General features: G+C 40.9%; 1 protein-coding gene across 3 annotated transcripts in view; it reads left to right on the forward strand.

Moving 5' to 3' along the window:
* ABLIM1 (actin binding LIM protein 1) overlaps window positions 1-27,748 on the forward strand; it is a 189,900-nt gene that overhangs the window by 110,341 nt on the left and 51,811 nt on the right. For all 3 annotated transcript variants that reach the window (XR_007708546.1, XR_007708547.1, XM_050711882.1), the window contains exons 5-7: window positions 2,742-2,868; window positions 4,022-4,115; window positions 23,625-23,712. Coding sequence is in view for 1 of the 3 variants with exons in the window: in XM_050711882.1 (XP_050567839.1) it covers window positions 2,742-2,868; window positions 4,022-4,115; window positions 23,625-23,712 (309 nt within the window). In the remaining 2 variants the exon portion in view is untranslated. The remainder of the gene's footprint in view (window positions 1-2,741; window positions 2,869-4,021; window positions 4,116-23,624; window positions 23,713-27,748) is intronic.

The raw sequence follows: 27,748 nt of genomic DNA on the forward strand, positions 1-27,748 counted from the left end.
TGGTTATGGCTTAGGCTGATGCAGCCTGTGCTTAGTGTGATACTGAGATCTGGCCCGCATATGTTGTGTGCTGATGACATTCAGCCAAAGGCTTTAATATGCCTCATACAGGCCTGCGGTCATAAATGGCTTTTATTTGTAGAATTTGGATGAATAAATGGTCTTTTCTTAGCCTAGCCCAGCCTTATTTACTCTCTATTTTAGGAAATAATGATAATTGCTAGCTTCTCATGCATATACCCAACTGTTTTGCTAGAATTAAAATCAGGTTTAGTTAAAAGCCATCTCAACCTAATAAGACAGTACTTGGGCTGTTAGCTTGCTTTGATATTAGATGTTCAGTATGCCTGTGACTGGAAATAATGATATCCATTTACACTTTAAGGAACCCAGAAAGAGTGAGTGAATGTCATAGTTGCTATAGGATAATAAATGCATGTCCAGCACCACCATCTTTGACTTACAGGAAGCAAGTAAACAGGTGGGCGTACTTCATGGATCCCTATTTCTTCCACATAACTGCGTTTTGCACCAGGAAAGCCAAAGATTGTGGACTGGGTGGGCCCTTTGCAGAAGGCAGTTCTATTCTGACTCGGCTTCAGAAATTCAGTAGAAGTGAAGCAAAGTGCTTTAAAAAATCTCTTTCTTGGTTCCGTATCTGCAAAATTTCAGCTTCACAAAACTTGTCTGGATAAAGCTGCCAAAAGCATGGAAAATAAAGCAGATTTTTGGAGGGATTATTGTAACAGGGAATGTGTCATGGTTTGGCAGGACCGCAGGTCAGGAATGTGGAAGCTGGCACAGCAGGGAGACGCAGGAGTGCTAGGAAGCTGAGAAATGGGTGCTGATTAAAGCTGCAGCTCAGCATCCACTGGGATGGGAGGAAAGATTCCGTTTGTTCTCACAGTTGGTAGATGTATTGCATGGTTTCAAGTTGGAAGGAACCTTAAGAGATAATGTAGTATCCTCTCCAAACCAAAGGGAAGATCAATGTACCAATGGCATCCTGACAGACGTTCACTTGTCTCCCCCTTAGTCCCATTTTGTAAACTCCAGAGCCTCTCTCAGTGACCTGTTCCAGCCCTTGCTGTCATTGTGGAGTGGCATGAAGCCTCGAAATGGCACAGAAGAGCAGAGGGATCCATTACGTGCTGTCAGTACTTGTCATTTCATAATTTCAATTTGTAACTTCTGTCCTTTAGAGCAAAGCCCCGGGATTAGGACATCTCAGGGTTGCTTTTCAAGTCCAAGCTGCATCATTGGTCTGTGACTTGCATTTTATTACAAGATACCGTGGTGTTTGGGCCTCTTCTCTTAAGGGATTCAAGGGCATGAAGAATGCTGATAGAGAGGCCTGCTGCAAATAGTGACCTGGTTAGCAGGAATGCACAGCATCTATTTGGGGCTGGCCTTGCCCATTATCCAGCAAACAAAAGTCAGGCCCTTGGGTGTCAAAAGGAGACACTCCTCTTATTGTCAGTTGTTATAATAAACCTGGACTTGCCCTTTTGCAGGGTGTGGTGTTACCTGGGCTGTAAAACCCTGAGGAGATGACGGTGTCCGGGCTGTACCTGTTCAGTCAGCTGGAACTGGTCTTGTTCTGAGGCCGCTTGTTGATGTTTCAGGCATGTGGAGAGGATGTTACATTCATGAAAGGAACACCAAGTTTGGGGATAATAAAATACAGAAAAACCTTTGTTCTGTTTTGTCTCTGGCTTCCAAGCATGTCCCAGCTGATGGGCATTCCCTTTCTGCCTCGCCGCTCTGCCAGGCTTTCCTTTCCCTCAGTCACAGAAGCTCCAGCACCGTGCCGGCGGTTCCCTGCTGTGTCCCACATCGGTCTCGTCAAATCTCCCCATGCACTGAACTGCCCCTTGCCAAGAAATCTCTTGAGTATCTTATATGTGAATGGAGAGGAATGGGAGCTCAGGGCTGAGCCCAAGATTTCTGATGTGACGTGAGATGTTGTGGCATCCTCTGAGACAGAGGGCATTCGGTGGCTCCGGGCTTCAGGTTTGCTGTCTGCCTTCAAATTGTCTTTCTGAATCACAGCAAAAATTGAGCATTGGCTACTGGGTAGTACCAAAATCCCCGACTGAGAGTGCTTGTGCCTGTTAGAGCCCAGGAGAGCTGCTGTTTTCCACACCTGCGGGTGGAACACAACGTGCCCCGTCATATAGCATTTAGTGCTGTCACACTGCTGTCACCCTTGCCTCAGGCCCTTGCTAAAAATGTTCTCTCCTCTCTTCCTGGGCTGGGATGTGCCACCGCCCATGGCTGGGTGCACGTCCTGGGCTTTGCTGCCACCCAATGGGAGACTGCAGCATCCTGGTGGCACTCGCCCAGGCCTCCTTCCTTAGCTTCACTTTGGCACTCCAGATCTTGCAAAGAGCAAAATGAGAAAAACACTGATTCCTTTGGAAGGCTGGTACTTTTCTGGATGATGGTTCATAGCTGCTTCCCAACAAAATCTCAAGTTTGTACAAAGCTTACCTGGCAATCTTTGAATCACAAAGTGTGAAAAACAGGATAGAGATTTCTGTCCTCTGCTGAATATGTCTGTAATAAAGAAGACTGTATCTTCATTGGGGATCTGTAAGTCTCTGAGGAAAGGAAGACATGCCTTTGCATAGCTGTGTAACTTTCCCCTTTGGTTACCAAGTACGGAGATTGGTGTATGGTTAATGAGCATCAGTGAACCAGGTAACTGACAACAAATGCATTTGTTTGTTTATTTGCAGATTGTGCTGGCTGCGGAAGAGACATAAAGAATGGACAAGCATTGCTAGCTCTGGATAAGCAGTGGCACCTGGGATGCTTTAAGTGTAAGGCCTGTGGCAAGGTCCTAACTGGGGAATACATCAGCAAGTAAGTAGCCTCTGCAACTCTCCTGCACTCTTGGCATGAGTTCTTGTTGCCAGAAGGGAAGAGCTTGCAGCAAAGTTCACCTTTTGATATCCAGTTTCTATCACCTCTCAGTATACATCAAAATTCTTTCCTGTCAGTGAGAGCTGAGCTGGGGAAGGGAAGTAAACTGGAAAGAGCAACTGAAATGTGATGTTTAATGATAGTAGTCCCTACTTAATACCAGTACAGAAGGGGATATATCTCAATGCTCCCACAAGGGGTTGAGTGAATTCCTGTGTTTTCTGTGTTAGCCACATACAGCTTTTTGCCGTTTTGTTTTCCAACATTGATATTGAGGAAAAAAAAAAAAGGAACTTGTCCATTGTTTGCTTTTGCTACAGAATAGACTAAATGTGATGTGATTGACTTGTCAGTGTTTCTCAACTCCAAATAAAAAAAATAATGAAGAGAATATTGACCGTAAGGAGGGGCAGAGGAAGAGAACGGGAAAAAGTGTTGTAATGATAAAACAGAGGGAATGAAGATACAGTCTTTGTTCTCCTCTTCAAGTATATAATGAGGAGAAAATGTAGGGAAATAAAGTATGTTTCACAAACCCATCAGTAAGTATAGTGGGATGTATAATATTATAAATCAATAAAATGAAATAAATTCTGTAATTTCTTAAAAGAAGGTCAATGCTAACACCTGAGAAATAGTATTAAGCTCTGATTGGTGCTTCCATTTGTACTATGTATTCACTGTTCATACCAAAAACATCCATGACCTTACACTTAGAAGCAACTGGTTATGCTCTTCACAGACTACGAAGATTTCTTTGTTGAATGACCTCCACTCATCACCATGGACAGAGTTCCACTAATTTCTCTAGAATTGTACCACCTGTAGTTTTAGAGTCTGTTCTTAAGAATGAGGTTTGCTTCAGTGTTTCGAGGTTGGATACCTTTCCTTTTTGGAAATTTGAAGAAATAATTCTAGAATTATGAGAATATGATTTTTTTTTCTTTTACTGCAAAATACATCTCTTGAATTCTCTCCTATTTGCCTATTGCTGTTCGTTGGAGTTCCTGAGTGAAAACAAGGGAAGAATGTAAGTCATGCTGTAACCTGTTTATTAAAAGGTGGTTTATATTTTGTGGATTTTCTTTTTCAGAGATGGTGCTCCTTATTGTGAAAAGGACTATCAGGTTCTTTTTGGAGTCAAGTGTGAAGCATGTCACCAGTTCATTACTGGGAAAGTCCTAGAGGTATGTGCTTTGTAAGATGGAGTTTAAGAATTGGGCCACATCCCATTATGTTCTCACGAAACCACAAAAAAATAAAAAAATTCTCATGGGAAAGTTTTACTGCTGATTTTAGAGCAAAGGTGCTAATTTTCAGAAATATTTTCAAGTGTTTTACCTTTGGAGTAATCAGGGAAAGTATGTGATAGAGAATTAATTACACTAGTTTCTATGGATTTGTGATTTCTATGTTTCTTTTTCAGTGGTGATGTGCAAAGTCTGTTGCATTTCTTATTCTGTGTCAGATTTGATATATTTATAGAGGTAATTTGAGTAATGGAATCAACCTTTGACAACTGTGAGTATTCTGAGATATATAGTCATGAAGGGGGGTTGTGTACCTGAGATTTTTCTCCTCAGATAAGGCCAGATGATATGAATGATGCTGACAAGGCGAGGGAGAAATGTACTGGAAATAGTATGTTAGAAATGAGAAGGCACAAACAGAAAATGTCTGAACAGTCTATTTTGTTGACTTTTAGTTGGAATCCTCTGTCTTCTCTTTGCATCTAGCCAAATCATTTTACAGTTGCATATCTTTTGTTGTCAGTACTGTCTTCCACGGCTGTGACTAGTCCCGTGAGATGGGATCCTTGAATTATGCATGGATCCCTCTGTGTCATCACAGAACTGTTCAGTGGGTAAAAATGCAGATGACCTTCTTTGTCGTGTTATCACTGAAATATGAGGAGCAAACCTGTTACCTCCCTTCCATATAGGATTCTATGTTCAATGGAAAGAACCTGACCTTTGAGCTTAGGCCTATAGTGGGGCCGTGTGGCTTGGCTCCAGATTTAGTTATGCTTAATACTCAACCTTCCTGGGGAAAAAAGGGGGGAACCAACACAAAATCACCTTTATATAATAAAGAAAGTGGAAGAAATGGGAAAGCCAGGAAGAACTTCAGTTACAGGTGTATTTTTTGGAGAGGAAACCAGATGTACTATTTTAGTGAGTCCAAGAAATAAACCTGAAAGTATTACCAAAATAAAAACAGATGGAATTTGCTAGTTAAATGTGTATTACAAGTTCTCTTCTTTGTGCTCCATCTACTACTGGTATAGGGCTGTGTCTGCCCTCATCTGAGAAGTTTCAGATTTGATGTAAAGTGGAAACAGCTTGAGTTTCTAGCTCTGGAGGTCTCTAGTTCAATATTCGAATATTAGCCAGGACAGTAGCCACCAAATGAGACTCAGAAAGCATGTAGACACCTGGTGTACCTGTCACTGCTTCTACTGAGAGGAAGTACACTTTTTCAGTTAGCTGTGATCTTAGTCTGACTCCTTTGCAGTGTGTTTCTAATTCTTTTGGAGAGCCACAAAGATAATTAGTGAGAACAGTCTGACCTTTCCCTTGAGTTAGAAAGGCTGTGTCTCTGGCTTTTATCTAGAGGTCTGCTACCATCTGCTTATCTGTTCACATCTACTGATGAGTTTTTCAGTTTAGTACTCTCTATTGGAGAGTAGTCAGCATAGTAGGAATGGGAAGCACTGCAGGAGAGAAGTAATTGGGTTTGTGAGACTGGGAAGCATAAAATATTCTAAAACGGCTTTAGATGCTATTTCTGCTGTTACTCTATTACACAGCACATGATAGGTGCTCAAACCTGTGCAATCGATTGCTGAAAGCAATGTGATCTATTCAGAGGCATGGAGATGAAAATAATAAAAGAGGAGGTTCTTTGAGTCTGCAGAGAGCTGGGAAGAAATGAGCTATTTCTGTTCGGAGCCTTCTGTGTAGTGGACGTGAATATAGAAAGGTTGCATTCCCGTTGCTCTTTCTAGTATCAATGAGAAAGAAAATTAGGTTTCTGAGAGGATCTAGAGCTATATCCTTTCAGAGCTGAATCAGCTGAGGCCAGGGGAAGATGAGTTCAACTGAACTAGGTTTCAGCTCTCCATCGCAACCTAAGCTAAAGTTCAGTTTATCAGAGTCTTCGTGTCCCAGACAGAACCTTGTTGCAGTCATTTTGGCCTCAAGGTTGGTTTCTTGCCTTGTAGTTCTTTCTCTTCTTATGGATATTTATTATCAGAAGAAGAAACAACATATTGCTGAAATAAAAGTAATGGAGCAGGTGTCCAACCTCATGTAAGAGTCAAAGTCAGAGAAAATAGATAAAGACTCTTCATGTGACCTAGCCCCAGCAGGATCCGAATATGCTCATGAAATAGAAACAGACCTTTTGAATGATATTATGGAAATATTAAGCATGTGAAATTGTAGGTAAAACTAGAATTTTTGCTTGCATATTCATGGATCTCATTGATTATCAGAGGCACAACCCATAATAATACAGTAGAGGGCAGCAACAGTTCTCGATATCTAACCAAGACCAAAAAATAAAGCATGTAGAAATTGAATTACTTGTAACACAGCTCTTTCCTGATTTGTTTTAAATGGCATTTGAAGCTCACTGCTATGTGACAGGTGTAGAGTGGACAAGTCCTTAGAGACTTTCACCAAAAAACACAGTATTTTGTGGTCAGGGAGACTCAGACATTGCTTTGACTGATTTACAGTGCATCTTAGTAGCCTGGATAGTCCATGAATAGAGTTCTTCACATCTCAGCTGGGAATGCAGATGCAGGAGAGACATACAAGCATTTTCTGTCATTAGGTGGCACTTGAAAAGATGCTTAGAAGATACAGCTAATATTCAATAATAGGAGGAGTTTATTAGAACCAAGGGCTAGTTTCTTGTCTCCTCCTAGAAATCTTGCACACTGTCAGAGATGCACAGTTCTAAAGGAGCAGTACTAATGTCTCTAAATTAGACTAAAGGCACTAATAAGTGGCAACATAAGATGAGAAAATCATGTGTCAGCATGAATCCCCTTTGAGAAGAAAAGGTAGTTTAAAGGATGGGGTCAGAGCGTGACATAAATCCTCTGGTAACAAAGGAGATGAGAGATTGGAAGTAGCCAGAGGGTCACGGAAGATAATTCACAGAACAGGATTCTACAGTTCATGGAGGGCTGCGGATGCTTTTGAGGCAGGACAAGTAAAAATCTCATTAGCCTGTACTGGAAATCACCCACAACCTTTCAGTACACCTAAAGTTTTAATTTAGATGAAGCTCGGGATTCTCACAGACAGATTACTGTTTTCCCTCCTTGTTTTCTTAAGCAGTGTTTCTTTGGCAAAGTTGGGCTTTTTTGTCAATTAATATCATGTGCATTGTCTCTTGTCCTGCTGCCTCTCTTGGGAATGAAACCACGTTACTGGCGTGAAGTAGCACAGTTATAGGAGGTGGAGATTATGGCATCACTGTGCAGCTCAAGTGCTACTTGGCTTTGTATTTTGCTTTTATTAATAAGAAATATTAATCTGATCCATGTCTTTCATTTAATATGTCAATAAAATATTCATTATGTCAGGACCGCTATATATTATTTCATAATATTCATCCAAAGCAATGATGTGAAGATATTACAGGGGAAGTATGTGGCACATTGTATGCAAACACTTCCCTCTAATGGATCAGAAGCAATCAACAGAATGCTGTTGTTGTAGGGCTGCTTTATTTTCTGCTCATTCTTATTACTTTACTAGATGGAAAGTGTAGAAAAGCAGGAAAACTGAAGAGAAATGAAAGCGTGAATCTGAGCTTTGTTTGTGGAGGCAGGTGATACCTGTTTTTTCAATAAGAGTTTAATTTTTTTTTACAGAAAATTTAAGATGCTTTGCAACATCTCAGACTTTCAGCTCCCGCTCATTTTTATCCCTCATCGTTGCTTTGCACCTCTGAAAAATCAGGCTTTAGTCTTCTACATTGAGCAGTCAGCAAGAGAGACAACCACTGCTGAAGCTAATGTTGGCCCAAGAGTCCTCATCTCAGAAGGCAGCTGTGCTATGCCCTGTAGGCACATTCAGCAAACTTTGTCAGAAAAGCCAAGGTTTGAGCTCAAACGTTTTAAGATTCAAGCCTTAAGAAAATAGAACTTCTCCAGCATTCTGTAGAGATGATTTATTTGCTCAGTTTTGAAATGCATTACTGAAAAAAACAGCATATATTTTGCTAATATCCACATCTCATGGAAGAATCTCCTTTTTTTCTATACCATAGATCTGACAACTTTGAATAGCCATAAAAATACATAAGAAAAAAATACCGTGTGCATTTAAGTCAGCTCAGGTATTTCTCATGTTATTTTGCCCATAGCTTTCTGTGATAAATAGTCTCAGATGATAGATAAGTCTGCACGCCAGCACAACGAATGTGATAAGTATCTAACACGAAATAGATACTGCAACTTTCTTGAGCATGCAGGATACTTTAATACTTGAGTATTTGATGATACTGTTGTCAAGACAACAGAGATCAGTGTTCTTCCTTGGGTTTCTCCAGGAGAAAGGAAGCTTTATTTATGGCAAATTACTCATTTCCTCTTAACTCCAGTGAAAAACTTCTTCTCAGGCAGTAATGCCATAATGAGAGTAAGGACTGTCACATAGACTTTCCACTAAGTTGTTGTCTTCATAGCTTCAAGGCTTGCCTATGGTCCATATGGTCTTAATCCTACAGATCTCTCTGTAGACATGTGTAACTCCACAAATCCGAGTAAACTTCAGCACATATTTAGCTATTTGAAAGATGCTGGCTTAAATCATTTTTGCCTCATGTGTTTATCATGCACAATATAATTATCCCTGTAGGGCTTGATTCAAAATATGTTAAAGCACTGAGAAGCTTTCCATTGACTTCAGAGAATGGTGGATCGTGCCTATACCCTTGCGTTTTATCTGTGCTTATCTAAAGTGTTTTACAAAACTCCTTAGTATTCTTTTAGTTTGCAGAAAGAAGATGCCAAGGCAGAAACAGGCAAATAACATGCATGAAATCAGACAGAAAGCCTGAGAATAAAATTCAGGTGTTGAGATTTTCACTTTTATTTTCTATTACTAATATGACTAGGATTTGATCTCATGATCTGGAGATCAAGATGTATATATCTACTATATCTACTGTCAAATCCCTCAACCATCTGGCTACTCTACCCATTTAATTTTTTTTTAATGCTACTTGCTTACTATTCATTAGCAAATAAAAAGCCATTGTGTGATTTCTCCTGGCTGTGCATAGCTTGAGTTCCTGTTCTGGTGGGCTGCTGGCTGCCCTGTGTTTGTTTCCTGAGCACTGCTGAAACTCGCATGCCACCTTGTAAGCAGTGGCATAATGCCATTTTAACAGATGGACCCGGAAAGAGAAATGCCAGGAAACCAGAAGCCTTCTTTGACTTCAGCCTGCAAGGTCAAGTTCTAAATGGTTTTGATATAGTAATTTATGCTGAGCTTCCCCTTATTTTAAAGAGGGTGAGTATACTTAAGAGGTTGCATTTCATATGGAGGAAACTTCTAGATGCTGTACTTTAATGTGCCAGAATTTTAAGATGTTTTATCTGTGCTGCACCTAATTCAGATGCCAATTCTCTCCTTCACACCTTGACTTCAGAAATTAGACATAAATAATAATAATAATTAGAGAGAGAGAGAAAGCTGCCATGGTTGTATAAGGAAACTGTATACATATTTAAACGGCAAAGAATGTGAGCCTGTGTGGCCTGTAAGTTTATTCAAATGTTGATTTCAGGGCTAGATTGAGAAGCTCACATGAAATCATCACCCTTCTCTGCAGTACAGGACATAGTTTAGGTACTGCAGGGTATTCATGCACCTGTCCTGTGTTCTTACACCTGTACATCTTCTAGATCAAAGAACTGTGTAGAGAATCTCTTAAAACAAACACACATATATTTTACTTCCATTCAGAAGTTTTAAATGAAAGGCAAACGTATTCTTCTGCTGAATGAAATATATTTCATGGGGCTGTTTTCATAGTGATTATCCTGGAAGTATCACAAAATGTGTCACTTACCAGACTCAGATGATGCAGCCTGTACCAGTAGTAAAGGTCGAGGTGATTTAAAATGTCTAGCACTTTTATAAAGGAAGTAGTTTAAACAAAGACTGATGATGTGATGTATGCAAAAGGGTTTGTTTTTGGTGGTGTGTTAAGGAAAATTGCTGAAGGACGTATTACCACTCTGTTTTCATATCACCACACTGGTCTGGACATTTTATAGGCTTGGGAGAGAACTCAGCTGCTCCCAACCAGCATCTCCCAGCCAGCACTGTCATCCTCACACAGCAGAAAAATGCAGCAGCAGAAGGCTACATAACACAAGAGAAGCAGTAGCATTTAGTGCACGCCTTGTTAGTTCTGTGATTTGCTTTGTGTTTAATTTTACTGTTGTTCTAATATATCAGAAAACACGAATGTGTTGCCGAACCAACAAGGTAAGTGGTAAAAAAAAAAAAAAAAAAAAAAAAAAAAAAAAAAAAACCAGCAGAAGCACGTTGCTGCGATGGTTTGCCTTGTGTTTGCCCTCACAGCCAGACAGGTACATACAGCAAACCACAGGGCTTGTTTCGATTGTGGTATATACCTGTGAAGAGATCAAATAGGGTTGTTTTACAGGGCACGCTGTGCGTTCATCAAAGGCTAACAGGATGTGTGTGAGGCATGGTCTCACCCGCAGAGTGCTGGCAGTACACAGGATATATGTGCCTGTGAGAGAAGCGGCCCCTGTGCTCTTCCTGCACTCGCCGGAATCAGAGCAGAATACAAGCTCGGCGTAACTAAGTGCTTCTGACAAAACTAGACTAACACCCAGGAGGCCATGTAAATTCTTCAGAAGCTGTGCAAGTAAAATTTAATAACTTCCGGAGCCAGAGAGTGCTGGTTTCATACCCGGTGGACACCTGTCCCTGAGGGAAAAAATGTTCACCATCGAGCGGTGACACACAAGTGATGGATGAGAAGTGGCCCTGCCCCTGCCTGGGCCAGGATCTTCCCCGTTTCCTTCTCTCAGAGTGAGCTGGTCGAGTCAGTGCCCGCGTGTGTTCAGCGTGCAGGCTTGGCGGGCGGGAGAGCGAGAGCAGAAGACGACGAGGAGGAGGAGGAGAAGGAGGAGGAGGAGGGAGGCTGAGGGCTGGGTGCACTCAGGGGCGCCTTGCTCGTGGTCTGTAAGGAGGTGGAGGGAGTCTGCCCACCGGCCGAGCAGGGATGGAGTTAGACTGAGGAATTCTTACCAGAAGGTAAATGTCTTCCTGTGAAACCAGATCTGAACTAGAAGGGGAGTAGTTTTCTTTTTGGGGAGGGGATACAGCTTTGTGATGTGACTGAACAGCTTGTCAGTAATATCAGAATAGGATATCTGTACTATTATTACTGTGCTCCAGCAGGATTTTTTAAAGGGGTATGTGTAATCCCGTGTTTTAGTTGGAGAGTGTAGCTAACATTTTTAAACTGCCAGGAATAGATGAGAACAGGACAGAGCTTGGTTGTTTCTGATTGCAGCTGATTGCAGATGCACGGAGGAACAATACACTTCTTTATCTCAAATACTTCTTAATATAGTATGTTAAATCTTGTGATCACTTCTGGAGAATCGGTGCATAGCAATAAGGTTAGAACTTTTTTTCCAGTTTCCCTGCCTTTGAGCTCAGAAACCTGTTTTTTTAGTTAATGTCAAACGTTGGGTTTTGTATTGTTTTTAATGTGGGGTTTGTTTGTGTAGAAATGGGGAAATTAAAAGTATAATAACTCAGGGATATTAGTAAATGTTTTAGCCAGCTTGTCTATGTAGCTGAGTAGCAGCACAGACTTAATTCAGACTACCGTTCCCTGATAAAAAATATGCATGTGTAATTGCACAGAACACAACACCATGCACAGGGTCAAAAATCTAGAATTAATATACTTCCAGAAAAAAATAATCCAATAAAATATAATAACTTAAAAAAAAAAAAAAGACCATGTAAAAATCTTTCTAACGGGGTTTTGGTGACTTTGCTTTTTTAAACTCAAAAGATTGAACTTGGCAAGAGGGATATCGGTATTTAGAAGAGGCTTGACATATAGTAAAAGCAATTAGCTGGAGTTGACAGAGCCCTAACACAAGTTCAGTTGCTATGGCAGCATCATCACAAGGCATTAACTTCTCGGCAGTGGTTTTGAAACCATCCCTTAGTCAATTTGAACATCAATAGAAAAGGGAGGAATGTTAAGAAGATGGTGAATAAGGAGAGCAAGTCGTAACGAGTAATTTGAAAAAATAACCAATTAAAGCTTCCTTATCGCCACAAAGGGACTTGTGAAGTCTTGCAGGTGCTTATAAAATAATGGCTTATCTATATAAATTGCTTTCTTGTGTACAGTCTTGCTGATGAGGATTTATGTTTCCTAGCGCAGCATCTATAGCTTTTTCCTGTTTGTTTTAATTAAATATTCTGTAGAGTGTTTCTTGCACTAAGTATTAGTGATAAACTTTAGCAGGCTGCTAAAATACTTTAGAATGACATTTTAGTAGAGGCATTTATATTAGCAAAAAGATTACTGCCACCAAGAGCTGCCTTTGTGGTATATAATTATTGCACGTATTCCGGTAGCACACAACAGGTACTTAAAACAAGTAGTTTTTTCCTGTAACAGAGGTGCACATAACATACTTTTTTTTTTTCCAGTGGAATGGTAAATTACCTGGGCTACTTTATTTTTCTTGTTATGTACCTGTGTTAAGAACTCTATTGCGTGGTTGTCACTGTAGAACGTGTTCTTTTCTTGGCACAGTCTGTTTTAGGGAAAACATAATACTGGATTTTTATTTTATAGTTACTCTTGTTTCTTCTGTTGTAATTCATTTTTTAAACTTTTGCATATATATTTATTTATTTTTGCATCTTTTAAATGTTTGCACCACAATCAGCCACAAAAGAGGTATAAAATTACTGATGATCCCTGCACCAAAGTACTACACTGAAACCACTGTCATGGTCTCGCTTTCAGTTGGGATGTAGTGCTAGGGGAATGTGAGGTAATCTGTGACATCATGACATTATTTCAGCCAGTTTAATTTTTGATTTTCCTGGACTGAGATCACAATGGAAATGGATTAAGTGGTCAAATATTTTTTGTAAGATTGTGATCTTTCATTTTTAGGTTCTGTAAGTGGAGGGTTTGCTCCTAACTTGTAGAAGGGCAGGGTGGGACTTACACCTGTCCCCAGGAAAAAGTAATCGTTGGGAAGAATGCAGCAGAAACCAGTTTGAAACTTGAGAAGTGGAGAAGAGCTTGTTGAGGCAAGTCTATAGATGTCACACATTTGTAATAGGCTCCAACCAGGTATTGTGCTTAATATTCTCTATGTGAGGACTCAGTCTTCTCTTCTGTCTGCTTTGTCAGGGTGCTTTCCCTGATGAAGTTTGGAACCTAGGAACTTTGAAGTCCACACAATTAACACCCAAGTGTCTCCTTACTTATCTGGGTGCTTTAAAGATGAAGAAATATGATTACCTGAGTATTTTGCAGGTAATTAAATGTTTAAAATGACCACCTGGAGCATAAAGTAGGTAGGTTTTAATTGCATGCTCATGCTACATTAGAAGGTCATACAGCTGTAATTGTTCTTTAGATAGATACCTGGTTTGTATGACATTTATTACAAGCTATTTTCTTTGTAAGAGGGGAAAAAGAGCACATAGCAAGAGGTGCACCTGTGCATCACCAGCAACACAGATATGCTGGCATTCAAACTGTCTGTGAAACTGGCTTGGGGTGTTCCGTAGTTCACAAAGGTCTCTGAAACGAGCACCATGAATCACTTGAGTATGAGTTAGTGTGTTAAGAATTTGACTTGTACATGTAGGACTTGGAGAGAGATTTGTTATGCATACAGATGGATGTTTTGCTTTGAATTCTGTGAAGTAGTTGCATCTTGGCTGGAAAATGTTGTTTTCCTAGGAATGAGGAGAATAAGAACTGAGGCAGTAAAACTTCAAGCAGATTTCTCAGCAGCACCCTTGAACTACTGTGCTGTTGAGGCAACAGTCATAGAGATGCTGTATTCAAGTGAAACTTTGATGGCAGCAAATGATGTTAGGTATCCCTTTCTACTTTATGTCCATTTATCTCTTTCCTGTTCATCACCAGAGTAACGTGTTCTATCATGGTTATTTTGTTGGAGTCATTTTCCTGCGGTAACTAGAAACCTTGATTTTATATGTGACTGAAGAAAAAAAGGTAGTAAGTAAAATGACTGTGTCTTGGCTCTGAGAAACATACTCTGATGTGATGTTCATGCTAGCTAGGATTCAAAAGTGTGCTTGCATAGTTTTGCATCTGTAATTAGAAATCATCTGTATGAGAAGACTGACAAACAATACAAAATGGACCTCTGCCAAAAATAAAAGGCTCTGCTTTTAAACCAAGTACCTGTTGGTGATCTGACACCTGATTCTAAGTTACTCTGTTTGAAAAAGAGACAACTATTTCTCTGCATGAACTTATTCACTCAGTTAACTTGATGGCATTTTGGCCAGAATTACAAAGCAAGGATTCCTCAGAAATGCCTCGCTGTAGTCAAATTCAGTCTCATAATTATGTATCAGTGACTCTGGAGTTAAGAGTGATGTGTTTGGGAAGGAAAGTATTTGAAGAATATCTGTCCCTTTGCTAGATGGTCACCTGTTGCTTATTGTGACCTCTTACTGGAAGAATTTTCTAAAGGTAGCAGGTAGCGTTGCAGTTAATCAAGGATAAAATACTTTTTATACTTTTTAAAGCGTTATAGGACCAGGGTAGCTGGAACAACAGTGACTACTAGGATGAGTTTGCTACAAGAGCAGACACCAGTCACCAAAAGGAAAAAAATACTCAATTCACTCCTGGCATATTTTCCTATTAGAATAATGTGGGGATCTACCAGATACAGGTGAGCATATATTGAGTGCTTTATTTCTACTTTGTTTCTTACTGGCTACCTTTGTTTTATGTCCTCTTGTTATTTGCTGCTGAGGTACTGTGTGATCTCATGCTTAATCTCTTTTCCCCCTCCTTTGGCCTTCCCAACTCTTCTTTCTGTGTTGTTCTTGGGACACTCCCTCTGAACTGAATGCAGACATTGGAGTGGAGACCAGGCGTTGCTAAATCGCATGCCAGAGGTTGCACGGTTCCACAAACAGCCTTCTGACAGAAAACTGGAAAGACAATTTTATATTAATTAGGCAGGAAATCAGCTATGGTTATTTGGATCTGGTGGTGTGCTACTCAGAAGCGCTGCTGGACTGGGAGTCTGAGAATTTGAGTTCTCTGCTTGGATCTGCTGCAAGAATTAATTTTGATCCAAGGCGAGTTACTTAATGCCCCAAACTCTCACATCCTTCATCGACAGGAAGGTGCTTGCCTGCTGAGCAGGCTAGCAGGAGTTTTCCTGAGCCCTGCGCTGAGCTATCTCAGCTGTGCCCATTCTGCAGAGCCCCTGGTGCTGGTGCCGTGCTGGAGCAGCCATGGCAGTAACAGCTCCGGTGCTGATGCAGCACAGCTCGCCCCGATCTGCTCCTGGCGTTGTGCTTGGACTGTCTCCCTGAGCCGCAAACTGCATCAACAAAAGCTCACTTCCAGCAGCAAAGCTCCTGCTATACCAGGAATTTTGCTGCTTTGCCAAGACAGCTCGAGGAGTAAATTTTTCAGGCTCTGACTCTAATTATTCTGTTGGTTTGCTCCTGTGCTCCCTGGTAGCAGTTTAGAATCACAGAATGGTTTGGGTTGGAAGGGACCTTAAAAACCAACTAATTCCAACTCCCTGCCATGGGCAGGGACACCTCCCACCAGATCAGGCCTGGCCTTGATGCATGTGTAAATACCTCTGTCTATATAAGGTCCATTGGAATGGATTTTAAGGTTAGAGGAACTGCTAAAAGCGTCTTGCTTGGCCTTCTCTTTTCAAAATCATAGAGCTTTTCCCTAAAAATAATGATAATAATGATAAAATAATAAAAATCAAATCTTATCCTTTGGGAAATTATCCTGTCTTGTCATGAAGGCTGCAGAATGATCGTAAAGTCACAGATTTTCCCTCTTGCTGTTTAAGTTACCTCATTTTGAGGTTAAATTTGTCTAACTGCAGCTCATTGATGTCACAGTTGTTTTTTTGTTTTTGTTTTTTGGTGGGATTGAAAAGCTCATTCTCTTTCCTATTATTATCTTTTCTTTGCTTTTAATTAGTTTTCCATTGTGCTCCACTCATCTTTGAAGCCTCTCTCTCTCAGTAATGATTTGGCTCCGAGTCCTTGAGTTTCACAGCTTAAGGCTCACGTTGGTTTGGTGGCTCTCCACTGAACTACTCTGCAATTCCATGTGTCCACTTGTCAGTATTATAATAGTGATGCTGCAGTATATAGTCAGAAGCAAAACCTTCCTTCTGCTATCCCGTTATGTTCTTTGCACACACCAAATGATCGGAAGAACCAGCCATTTGAGGTACTCTGTGAGCTCTTTCCAGGAGGTTACTAATGATGATCTCCAAGTGCCTCCCTCAGTGGCTGTGGCCTACAACATGGCGTTCAGTCTCCCAGGGCCCTGCTTGCTTGATTTGCAGCCATTCTGTATTAGGCTATTAAAATGTACTTGTTGGATTTTAGGTAGCTTAAACAAGCATTGTTTTGAGTCATCAGCAAATTTACACGGAAAGGCTTTTATATTTGTTTTTATATTTGTTTTTATTATATTGTTTGGGCCAGTAGCAGAGGTACCTCATGCTGTGGGCAGAAGGAAGTCATCTCTGAGGTGTTTGTCTCCCCCCTGCTAACGCATCCATCTGTCAGACAACTGCCTAGCTATAGGTTTTTTTTAAGACTCTTGAGTACAAATTATTCAAGTCTTTTAATTTGTAAAAGTAGACTCATGGCAAACACTTAAAAAAATTATTGCCCAACAAACAGTATCAAACATTACCTTTTACATTACCTTTTTAATTATCTTAATTTTTATGCTTTTTCTATATAAAAGAGTACGGAGCATGGTAATTTTCTTGTTTGTCTTTTACAGTACACAATTTAGGACATCCAGTAGGCTGTCTTTAAAATTCAAGGATTTATCTTTTCACGGTTACTTTAAGATCTAGGTATATGTTCCTTTAAAATTCCATGTATGAACATACAGTGTTGTTCTTTATTTCTGTCTGTCTACACAATTAAATCATGATTGGAATGGAATCGCTAATTTTTAGAATTGCAAATAACCTGTTTACATTAGGATCAAGTCTAATATTTGTTACCAGGTGTCAGAAGCAGTGCCTTCTGATCTATGAAATATCTGTCAGATGTAGGTTTTTTGTTTGTTTCAGGGGGAGGTTAGTTTTTGTTTGTTTGTTTTTATTTTTTAAGATATGAAGGAGCTTTGTTATTGACATTTCTGGCTAAATTTCAGCAGGTTGAAGTCAGTTGTGGTTCTGCTGACTGAGAAAGTAGTTTCTAATTAAGTATACTAGTAATGTCTGTCACAAAGACAGTGAATTCACAGATTTGTATTGACTCTCAATGAATCAACGTGAGAACTGCTGTTTATGAACCTGGACTTTTCCCTGATTTTTGGCCTTTTATTTCTGAACAGAAAACATGCATCTTAGATTACATTCCTCAGCCATAGTGACACTAGTCATTATCTTAACTCCTGCATCTCTGATGTGAATGACCCTTATAAATTTAGTATCCTTCTAGATCCTAGATCCAGTCAGCCTAAATAATAATGGGAGAAGACTTATAAATTGCATAGAGTAGTGAGATGCCTGAGACTAGGTAGAATACCATCAATTTGCATACCTATGTGCTACAAGTACAAGACAGAACATAGTGTAAATGTTGCATGCATTCAACAGTTAGTCTTACTTTGCAGGACATACACACACCTTAATACAATCTACTACATGTATTTTTTCTGAATTATCTCTGATTAACTACATGGTCAGTCACTGGGATTAGATTTCTCTGTGCATAAATGTAACCCAGCATCCTAATAGAGATGACGCTAGAAATCCTGGCAGTCAACAATAAAGGTGGGTCTGCTATTGCTTTGCTTCTCTGTACAGACCAGAATACTCTGGTCACTGGTCAAGAATAGTCTGGTCAACTGGCCACTTGGAGCTTCTGCGGGTACATGTCTTAGCTGAGTGGAATTATCTTTGAAGTAACAACCTCCTGCTGTTAACTGTGTGGAGAATGTAAGTTCTTAGCAGTGGTATGGTGTGTAACAATAGGTGCCTTTGCTCTGTGAAGACAGGATGAATGGCTGCCATAAGGAACCCCTAGTTTAGCATGTTTCGTCTTTGTGTGCAACTTGCTCACTGCTGGGTGTTGCAGGAAAATGGGAACAGTGCAGTCACAGGTGGCTGCCAGGGCCTTACTGCACAGTAAGTCTGGTTGTTCAGCTCCCAGGAGGGCTGATTCTTCATGCTAGCAGACCAATTGCAACACTGGAGATTTAGCCTGAAGCATTACTCACATCTTTTCTATAAAGAAAAATGATATTCTAAGCAGCTAATAATTGCATTACTATTAGCAGCCACTAATGAGTATAATAATACTGTATGCTGATGGAATTAACAGTAATAAGTTCCAAAAGTTTGATATAGTCCATCTGTTAAGGAATGTAATAGCATGACACTGGTAGTCACTGCTGGGATGCTGGGAAGTATGTTGTATAAAACTCAGAAAGCAGGCATGAAAGAACAGTGCAAGTGTTCCTGGCAGCTGCCGTCTGGGCTTGCCCGAGACAGCACAGCAGTCAATGGAAGGCTCTGCAGTTCTTCCACCTCCCTTGCATGCAGGTTGTCATTCAGATTTAGAGTTACGGCCTCACGCTCCATTTCCCACTTTCCCCCTCACGTGCTTCTTGCAGCCTGGGAACTGCCAGTGTGAGCTCTGCTTCCCGCTGCTCCGGCTGCGCAGGGCAGGGCTCTGCTGGGAGCTGCTCCTCTCCAGAGGGGGTGGTGACATTAGTACTCCAAACAACGTCAGGAGGTCCTCGTTTTAAAGATGCACATCAAACAAGGATTTATCAAGCTAGAGTGTTTACAGAATTTAAATTGTATTACATTGTCCTTCCTTTGGTAATAACAGAGAAAGTTACGGGAGATTCAGATGTCCTTTGGAAGCAGAGGAGCTGCACTTTTATTGTTGTATCTGTTGTAGTGACTTGCTGAACAGATAAGAGCCTGGGAAAAGTGAGTGGACAGTTTAGGCCAGGATGTTATTAAAAGCAAATTTTGGTCTTCATAGTGTTTGTGCTGTTCCACCCGCCTGTGAGATCACAGAAGCCTGCAGAGAAGGAAACAATGGCATTTGATATTATCCTGAACATCAAACAGGGTGAAAGATTCTGTGACCTCTGCGAGTAATTAAAATAAAGCTTCCCTGGAAAATGGTAGGCTACTGCTACAGTTCCTGTTTTACAATTCATGACATTCCTTAAGGGGTTTAAAGATGAGTCTGAGTTATTCTTTGTGCTGCTCCTTAGTCCTTAAGAGAGCTGAGAAATCAGGTCAACCTCCTTAGAGTTGTGGTAGAAGTAAATATTTGATTAGATGTGTCAATCACAGAGCTGTGATAGCTCTTCGTTAAAAAAAAAAAAAAAAAAAAAAACTTTTTAAAGTACTCTTAAAACTACGTATCTTTTTTTTTTTGCATTTAAGTTGTATTAGAAAAATGAAGCTTTCTACGTGTTTAATAGCTGTTTGTCAGGTGATTGCTAGGATATCTTTGAATGGAGAGTGAGTGCAGCTGTGCAAATGTAACACAGCAAAAATGCACTTAATTGTGTCTTTTGGCCAACAGAAAATGTCTGTTGGTAATTAGTTCTTCCTCCACCAGACCCACTGGCACGTGAGCACTCCTGGTGGGATTCTTGTTATTGTCCTTTCTGGCTCTTGTTCACCGTTGTGCTGGAAAGAACAGGACTGAAGGCATGAGTAATAGGAAATCTTAAACTCTCACGTTCACCAAAGAGAAAAACATTTATTTAATCAGACTGGAGCTCTACAAGCATTGAGAAAATAAAAGTTGGTCTTGTGGGAGCTGTGGGTACAGCATGAGGGAGGAGATGGACTCCAAGAGTGTGGTACTTGGCCTTTGAAGTACTGTGGTCCTGGGATTAGGGCTGGGTGTGCTCAAAGCAGGGACTGAGGCTGGCTTCTGGAGCACGTTACATCGGCTTGCGTGCAGCTGTATTTGTATCTTCTGGGTTGGAGTCATTTGTGTTTAAATTTTTTCGTGCGACCCATGATTGCCTTCCCTGACACCTATGAGAAACGGTACAGTTTTGGCTTTAAGTCCCCAAAGACTGAATAGCTGTTTTTTTGAACAAGAAGTGATTTGTTGCTGTCAGCAGGGTGCAAGATGCCAGCTGAGAAGTTTTTGAGTAGCAAACCAACTGCAAGACATTTCTGGACATGAAGTGAACTTGGGAAGGGGTAAGGAGAGCGAGGCATAGTGGGAAGGCAAGTGCCTTTAAGCCTCTTACACTTCAGCTGAAGAATCTTCAGGGCAAATGTGCACTGAGTAATGGTGCTTGGTACTGCCAGCAGGGCTGAGCTGTAAGCCTTACAGCCCCCAGTACAGCAGCATGTGGTTACAGGAGACTTCACGCTGACTGTGCTGAATGTGGGTTTAGTAGCCTAAGAGCTAGAAAAAAAAAAAAAAAGAAAAAATATATCTGAAAAGCGTGAATATTTCATTCCCTGTAGATCCTGAAGTTTTTCCTAATAGGTTGTAATGACTGATTTTTAGCAACCAGCTTTTTCAGACGATGATGGCAAGTCAGGCTTAGCAAGATTAGCCCTGGGTTAGCTGAGATGCAGATTGGTTCCTAGTGGATACCCGCTGAAGAGTCATAGAAACACTACTGAGGTAGAAAATGGATGAAACTGGTTTTGAAGCATTCAGCAACATCTGCAGCTGCTGTGATACAAAACTCCAGCAAAACCTGGCTAGTGCGGGATGGGTTAGTGCTTCCACTTAGCAAGCGTCTGTTAGCAGGGGCGTGGTGTTCCTTCATCACCGCTCGCACTGGGCTAACATCTGGCCAGTTGTTACAGCCTTGGGGAGAGATCTGATAAACATTTCGGCTGTTTTAGAGATGTGTACATCATATAAATTACATTAACAGTAGCATATTGGAGGTTTTTCTGGGGGGTGGGAAGCTTCAGAGTGGCCACAGGTTTACGCACAATATTGTGATGAATCCTGGATTTGTTTCTCCTGTAAATAACCCGACTTTTTCAAATGTGTAGGCTGCTTATAGAAGTCATAATCAACTGACAGATGTACCAGGTGTCCTTAAGAAGAGCTTTGTGATGAGGAGAAAAACAAATGGCATGTTTGTCAGCTGATCACGGCAAGTGAAAGACTCGCCAGTATTAGCACCAGGTAGACCAGATACAGATCCTTTTAGGACAAAGGATGAATGGAGCTAGTAGAAATTACTGACCCAAGTTGTTGTGAATTAACTGCAAAATAAGGAACTCAAAAATCAGAAGCCTGGGCTACTGCCAGAATAAGTACCCAACAATCAAAGAATTTAGCAGTTTTGCTTGCGACAGTGCAATGCAACATTTGATTAATACATTGGGGTTTCATGTCATTCTGTTCCTAAAACACACACACATCAAAGCTTGGAAGAACAGAAGCTGAAACTGTTTGGATGTGAATGCCTGATTTCTATTGTCCACACAGCATGGTGCTTTCACGTTATAGATATTTCTGCTGGATCCATTAAAACTCCATTGCCGTAGTTTACTATTGGCGTTCTTGGTAGGGAATTATTTCTTTATAAAGCCTGATTAATCTGACAGCATCAATGTACAGACTTTTTGGCAGTTAACTGAAATTACAAAAGCTTTTGACCAGTGTTGTTTCAGTCTTTTGTGTCTGGGAATTTGGATAACATCTCATGAGACGTGGCCCCATCTCAGATGGGATATGTCAGGGGTTAATTAATAATTATATAACAGGACCTGTACTCTTCCCAGTTCAGACTATACAGCTTCTTAGTTACCCTACTGAATACGTTTTGAGAAGCTATGAATTTATTTCAGAAAAATCCATGTGCCTATTGAAAATCTGAGCTCTCTTATGCAGCAGAGATATGCTGTAGTTGGATGAGACAGGCGAGCCCAGAAAAGATTCCTGTTCTATGAGTTCATATATATTTTTGTAATCATTGTCTTCCTGTTTGGACAAGATGCTTTCCGGCAGTGATTCAGTCTTGTTAGGAATTTTTTATATCTCATTAACTGGGAGCAGTTTCCAGGACATGGGCTTGGCATCATCTTTAAATGAAATATGCCTGAAATTGCTTGTGACAAGCAGCTCTGTGGGCCCTCACTCTGCTGAAGAATTTGAGGAGTGCTCAAAAGTTGGGATTATTTTTTACCAAACACAGATAAAATTCCTGTTCCTTTGTATATACAATATTGATTGTGCACGGCAGAAAGTGCAGAGAAGGATGTCAGCTTCTACTGGTGAGTGCTGAGCTGTCTGAGTTGGAGATCTACCTTGGAAACCCATTCAATATTCGCAGCCCTATGCTGCAGACCGGTGTTATGCATATAATATTTCAGTTGATAGGGAATATTTTGTGAAAAAGCATTTGAAGTTAACATGTTAAGAAATCAGATACGTTTTTAAAGCCTTTTAAATCCATTAATTGTCACTATTCAAGTGTTTGGATTTTTTTTTTTTAGGATTCATTATTTATTTATTTATTTATTTTTCAAAAAGCCTGATGTGGGCTTTGCATGCTTAGTTTCTCCCAAGGAGAAATCACAATCGTATCTGTGCCTTGATTTTTCATGTCCTTAAAGGCTTGAAACCTGATCAGCCTAGTCTTTTATGAGTATCACTGTATTGAAGAGATGTGTATTTAAGTGACTCAGTGGATTTGGGTAACAGGATCTAGAGCATTTAGAATCTTTAGGTCGATAGTTCAGACAGCTCAAGCTGCCTGCACCCAAGTAGCTTCTGAAGTCAGGCATTTGTGATTTAGGTTAATGGTCCCAGGAGTTGCCCATATCAGCAGTGTTGGGAAAGCAGCCAAGGAATGAAATGGCAGGTTGAAAACTGTCATTCATTGTCTAAACTCATCCATAACAATGGAGCAATTGAGAAAATACGTGCTGTCTGCAAAAGGAGGAGGCAGCAGGTTTGCACAAATGTCTAGCTGCAGTGTGACATTCATTGCTTTGGACTGGTAAGTGAGATTCAAAAAGCTGTTGGGCAAAATCATGGAGAATAGAGAGACTGGGACATAGCCTTTCACCAGGAAGTCTTTAAATCACTGATTACTTGAATGGGAATGTGTGAAGAGGAAAGGCTGTTCTATCTTGTCTTGTTCTTGTAGCCTTTTACCCCATGTAGTCACTGCTGGCCTCTGTTGAGGACAGGATACTGGACCTTTGGATTGAACCAGAACGGCAGGTCTTACGTCCCCATAGCTACTGTCACATCATCAGAGCAGTATTATAACAGGTGAACTAGAGGAAAAATGACTGTGGTCTGTTAGTAGATGGAGTGCTTACAGAGCAGTGTAATTGTGAGCAATGTTTACAGTGCATTGATCCCTCGTTTCTCTTTCTTGTTTAGGCAGGTGACAAGCATTATCATCCAAGCTGTGCACGATGCAGCAGGTGCAACCAAATGTTCACAGAAGGAGAAGAAATGTATCTGCAAGGTAAGGACGTCTCTGTTCCAAAACCAGAACATCAGACTTGGTAATTTTTCTGTCACAGACCTCAGCACTTTATAAGCTATCCCTGTGCCATACAGACAAGGGGGACTGTAGCCATCCTTTCTTCTTTACAGTGCCCTCAAACTTTTTTACTTAACTCTTTCACTTTAGTAAGTGGCCATGATGGTGGCTTTGCAGTGACTCTACACCTGAGTTGAGCCAGATTGTGTTTTCAAAAGCTGTGTAGCAAGGGTAAAATTTATTAGGCTGCCTCTGAATTTGGCTTCTCACAGATAGCTTAGTGCACAGACTGGTGGATGAGATATCAGACAACGTGAGAGGGTTTCATGTCATTTTCCCCTGAATTGTGCTGATCAGTTTCTCTGCTGTTCTGGACCACTCTCCAAACTGTAAAACGCAATGGAAAAACTTCCAGACACTGCAGTGAGCTTGTTTTGAATCACGTAGATCTCATCCCCCATGCGCATCATTAGATTGTCTCCTCTGCTTCCTAATTATATTTGCTTGCCTTGCCTATTTCCCGTTCATCTGGTCACATATCTCTTTTAGTTCCATTTATATTTATTTGTTGTCTTTCTGAAGTCACTTCTTTCTCATATATTCATTTTCATCTCCTTTTTATTATTAGCAGTCTTGCACTCACTTCCAGGTGTGAAGCACTTTTTTTTTTCTTTCCCCAGAATCTTTTCACGTAAAAAAGAATGTGCTTCTTTCTTTGATTGAAAAATACCCTGGAACTGAATTCTGTTTACTTTCCCACAAGATAGCGCATTAGGTATTAAGCTACAATTATTTTTTCTGACTGCTGTAGTATTAATTAATGTTGGTAGCAAGACATCGAATATGCATTTGTATATCTAGAAATCTAAGTGAAAAGGCAACTACAGATCGTGATTTTGTATATTGTATTTATGTTAGAAAACACACTTGATGCACCTGAAAGGACTGTAAAAGCATAGGAAAGAAATGATGAAAGTGTGATGGCAGCTATCTCCTGAAAAACTGGAGACAGATTCTTCTGGAGGAATTCCAAAACTAGATAACATTGTTAAGGAATTCCTTTGAAGCTAACTTGTGTTATTTTATAGTTTGTCCTCCCTTGCAGTCCATTTTTCTCATCTCACTGGCCTTGTAAGGCATCATCTTATTCCAGCTGTGCACAGAGTACACAGTTGTGTAGCGGCACTTCATTGCCAGAGCAAGGAGAGGCTGAAAGAGGGCTGGGTAGGAACTACTGCTTTCTGATGGCAAACTGGAAAGACTAATTTGAAAGCAGCAGTTTCAGCATCTGATAAATAGCGATCTTAGTTTCTTCACATGATAGTATGATAAAGGACAGGCAGAGTTCAAGGTGAGCAGATTAATTCACAAATTATTTTAACAGCAGCAAGGGATGAACTGATGCAGTTTGCACCAGTCCAGCACATAATGGAAGTTCACATGCAGGCTGTGGTGTAAACTTGTGCAGATCCCAGTAAGGCAGGAGGTACTTAAACAAGGCTAGATTTTGTCCTGGAAAAGTTTAGGTGATATGAGACAGGAAGAGATACCTGGCTCCTTGACCTGCCATCATTCTCTTCTTAGCTGCACATACTTCTGTATCTCCTGTCTCATGAAGGTGAATTGATGTTCCTCACGCTCACTGTGCTTCAGTGGAGGAGCAGCAGCCCAGGTTGCATTGCTTTATTGTATAAATCTGTTTTCTGACCAAGTAATGTTATTGCTGAGTGTACTCCAGACTGTCCTGACAAAGCTTTCCTTGCTGAATTCAGCATGCTTTTAAGTGTAGGTGACCTGAAAGCCTTTCCTCTGCAGAGCTCTCAGCTGAAATGGATATCCTGACTCCATCCAAATTGTTCTACCTCGGGTGCAGAATAACAGCCTTCCAAGCATTTCTCTGAAATAAAAACCAGCCAGAACCAAAATCACATTATCGATGAAATATATGAAAATAGGAAGCTTCCTTCTCATTTCTAGTTGTTCTCTCTACTGGACATAAAAACTGAGTTGGTACCACTTTGTATAATTAGAGGAGCCTGGTAGGTTTCTGTTAGTCACTTGCAATAGAAATGTGCAAAAGCAAACCAGCAAAAGGAAAACACAAAACCAAACCCACCATTCTGGGGCTTTCTGTGTTAAGGATGGCTTAAGTAGCACTAGCAGAAGCACTCTGACTTCACCCGGCTCCCTCACAGGAAAATAACAAGGAAGTAGCATCAGAAACTCTCTTTCCCATGGACTTCCTTAGTAGTATTTTATTATAGGGATCATCCCAGAGGGCTGTTGCTGAGCTAGGATGTTGCTTAGCATTCGGAGGGCTGCTGCTCTTGATTCTCACACAGGCTTTCAGCCTTATTCACTGTGTAACTGAGCTTCTGCTTTTTAGAGCGCTGTATTCTGAATCAGTGGCACACGCAAAGCAAAAAGCTGAATAAATGAATGTGTTGGTTGATGTCTGCCAAGTGAGCAAACTTACATTAAGAGTGGGATTAGCCACAATTTGCTGAACTGTTTCTGTTAGGAAAAGGAAGGGCAATGCAACTTGAGAATTTACACAGTTCCAAACATTTCAAAATAGTGTGACACAGTTGGGTGAATAAAATCTACAAGTTATATTTCAGGATCATGAAAAAATATTTGCATTTTACTTCTTGTGCCTGCTCTATCTGATTTGGGTTACACAATTTCATATTTTTAAAACTTTTTACCATTTTTGTGAAAGAAAGCTCTCAACTGGTAACGAAGTTCCACCATGAAAATTATATCCAAACCTTCTTGCGTTTCTTGTTCCTCTTCAGCAGCTCCAGCATTCTCCCGGGGTGTTCCTAAGATTGGACTAGTTTGTGGTAAATGCTGCCTGAAAATGCAGTGATAGCTTTTTCTTTGATGATGGGAATGGTTTAACAGAAAAGAAACTGAGGTACAGAGGAGCAGAGAACATTTTTCTTAGGGTCACGCAGGAAGCTTGTAACTGAATTTGCAAATTCTGAAACCTTCTGAGTCTTAACTCATCAGCCCTATAGCACGAACTCCCTTCCTCCTGACGGCTGCGATCTGCCTGATCTCCTCAGCAAATGCACAGGCCATGCTTCTCTGCTGATCTTGCTGGCGCTGTGGGGTCCTGGCTCAGAAGCTGCTGTTTGTTTACAGAGAAGGCTCTCGGTACGCTTCTCCCTGTTATCTGATCGTTCCCGCCTGCCAAATGCAGTTTCTTCTTCCTTGTCTTAGACTCAAAGCCAAACGTCTCAGGCCCTGATCCAGAATCACAGCGTTCCCTGCAGTCTTCTGATGATGATTATGCTGTGTGCTGCTGGGAAGTGAAATCATTCCTGTTGCCCTTCACTTCTGTACTGAGGCATGTAAGGGCTTGTTAGAATAAAGTGTCCAGGGCCCCTGACCCATACCTCTCAGTGGCTCTGAGGGTGGGGTGTCCTCTGGCTGCACTTGGGCTAATATTCACCAGCAGGAGACCTGGACGGCCCTTTGTTTGGTTTCTTTGTGCACGGAGTGAAGGTGAAGCTCCCACCTGCAGACAGACAGGGCTCAGTATTGGCTTTGCAGTGGCTGGACTGAAGTTTGAATTTGACTGCAGCTGCAGTCAGTGTTACAAATCAGCATTAGCTTCTGCTCCATTTCAGTTTGGCTAAAACCTGCCAGCAGCTTCCCAGCAGTGACCACAGTTCATGCTCTGTTCCTGAGCACTGAAGTGGAATGGAAGTCCCCCTTGCCCTGGGCACTGCTCAGCCCGTGGGCACAGATGGATATTTACATTTTCACAATGTAAGGGAAAATCCCATGTTTTGGAACACAAACAGTGGAGACCTTGAATTTTTTTTAAAGGATGTGAGGCTGGAACGTGCCGTGCAGAAATGCCAGTACAACACATGCCACTGACCTCACAGAGCAAGGAGCAGAAGCGATGTGTGTGCCAGTGACAAGTACGGTACACTTGGATCTCGAGAGAGGCTCCTTCACGTACTGCTTCATGCCAAATGTCGTACTGGCTTCTCCAGCTTGG

This window comes from Cygnus atratus, chromosome 7 (assembly GCF_013377495.2).
Source record: "Cygnus atratus isolate AKBS03 ecotype Queensland, Australia chromosome 7, CAtr_DNAZoo_HiC_assembly, whole genome shotgun sequence".
NCBI lineage: Eukaryota > Metazoa > Chordata > Aves > Anseriformes > Anatidae > Cygnus > Cygnus atratus.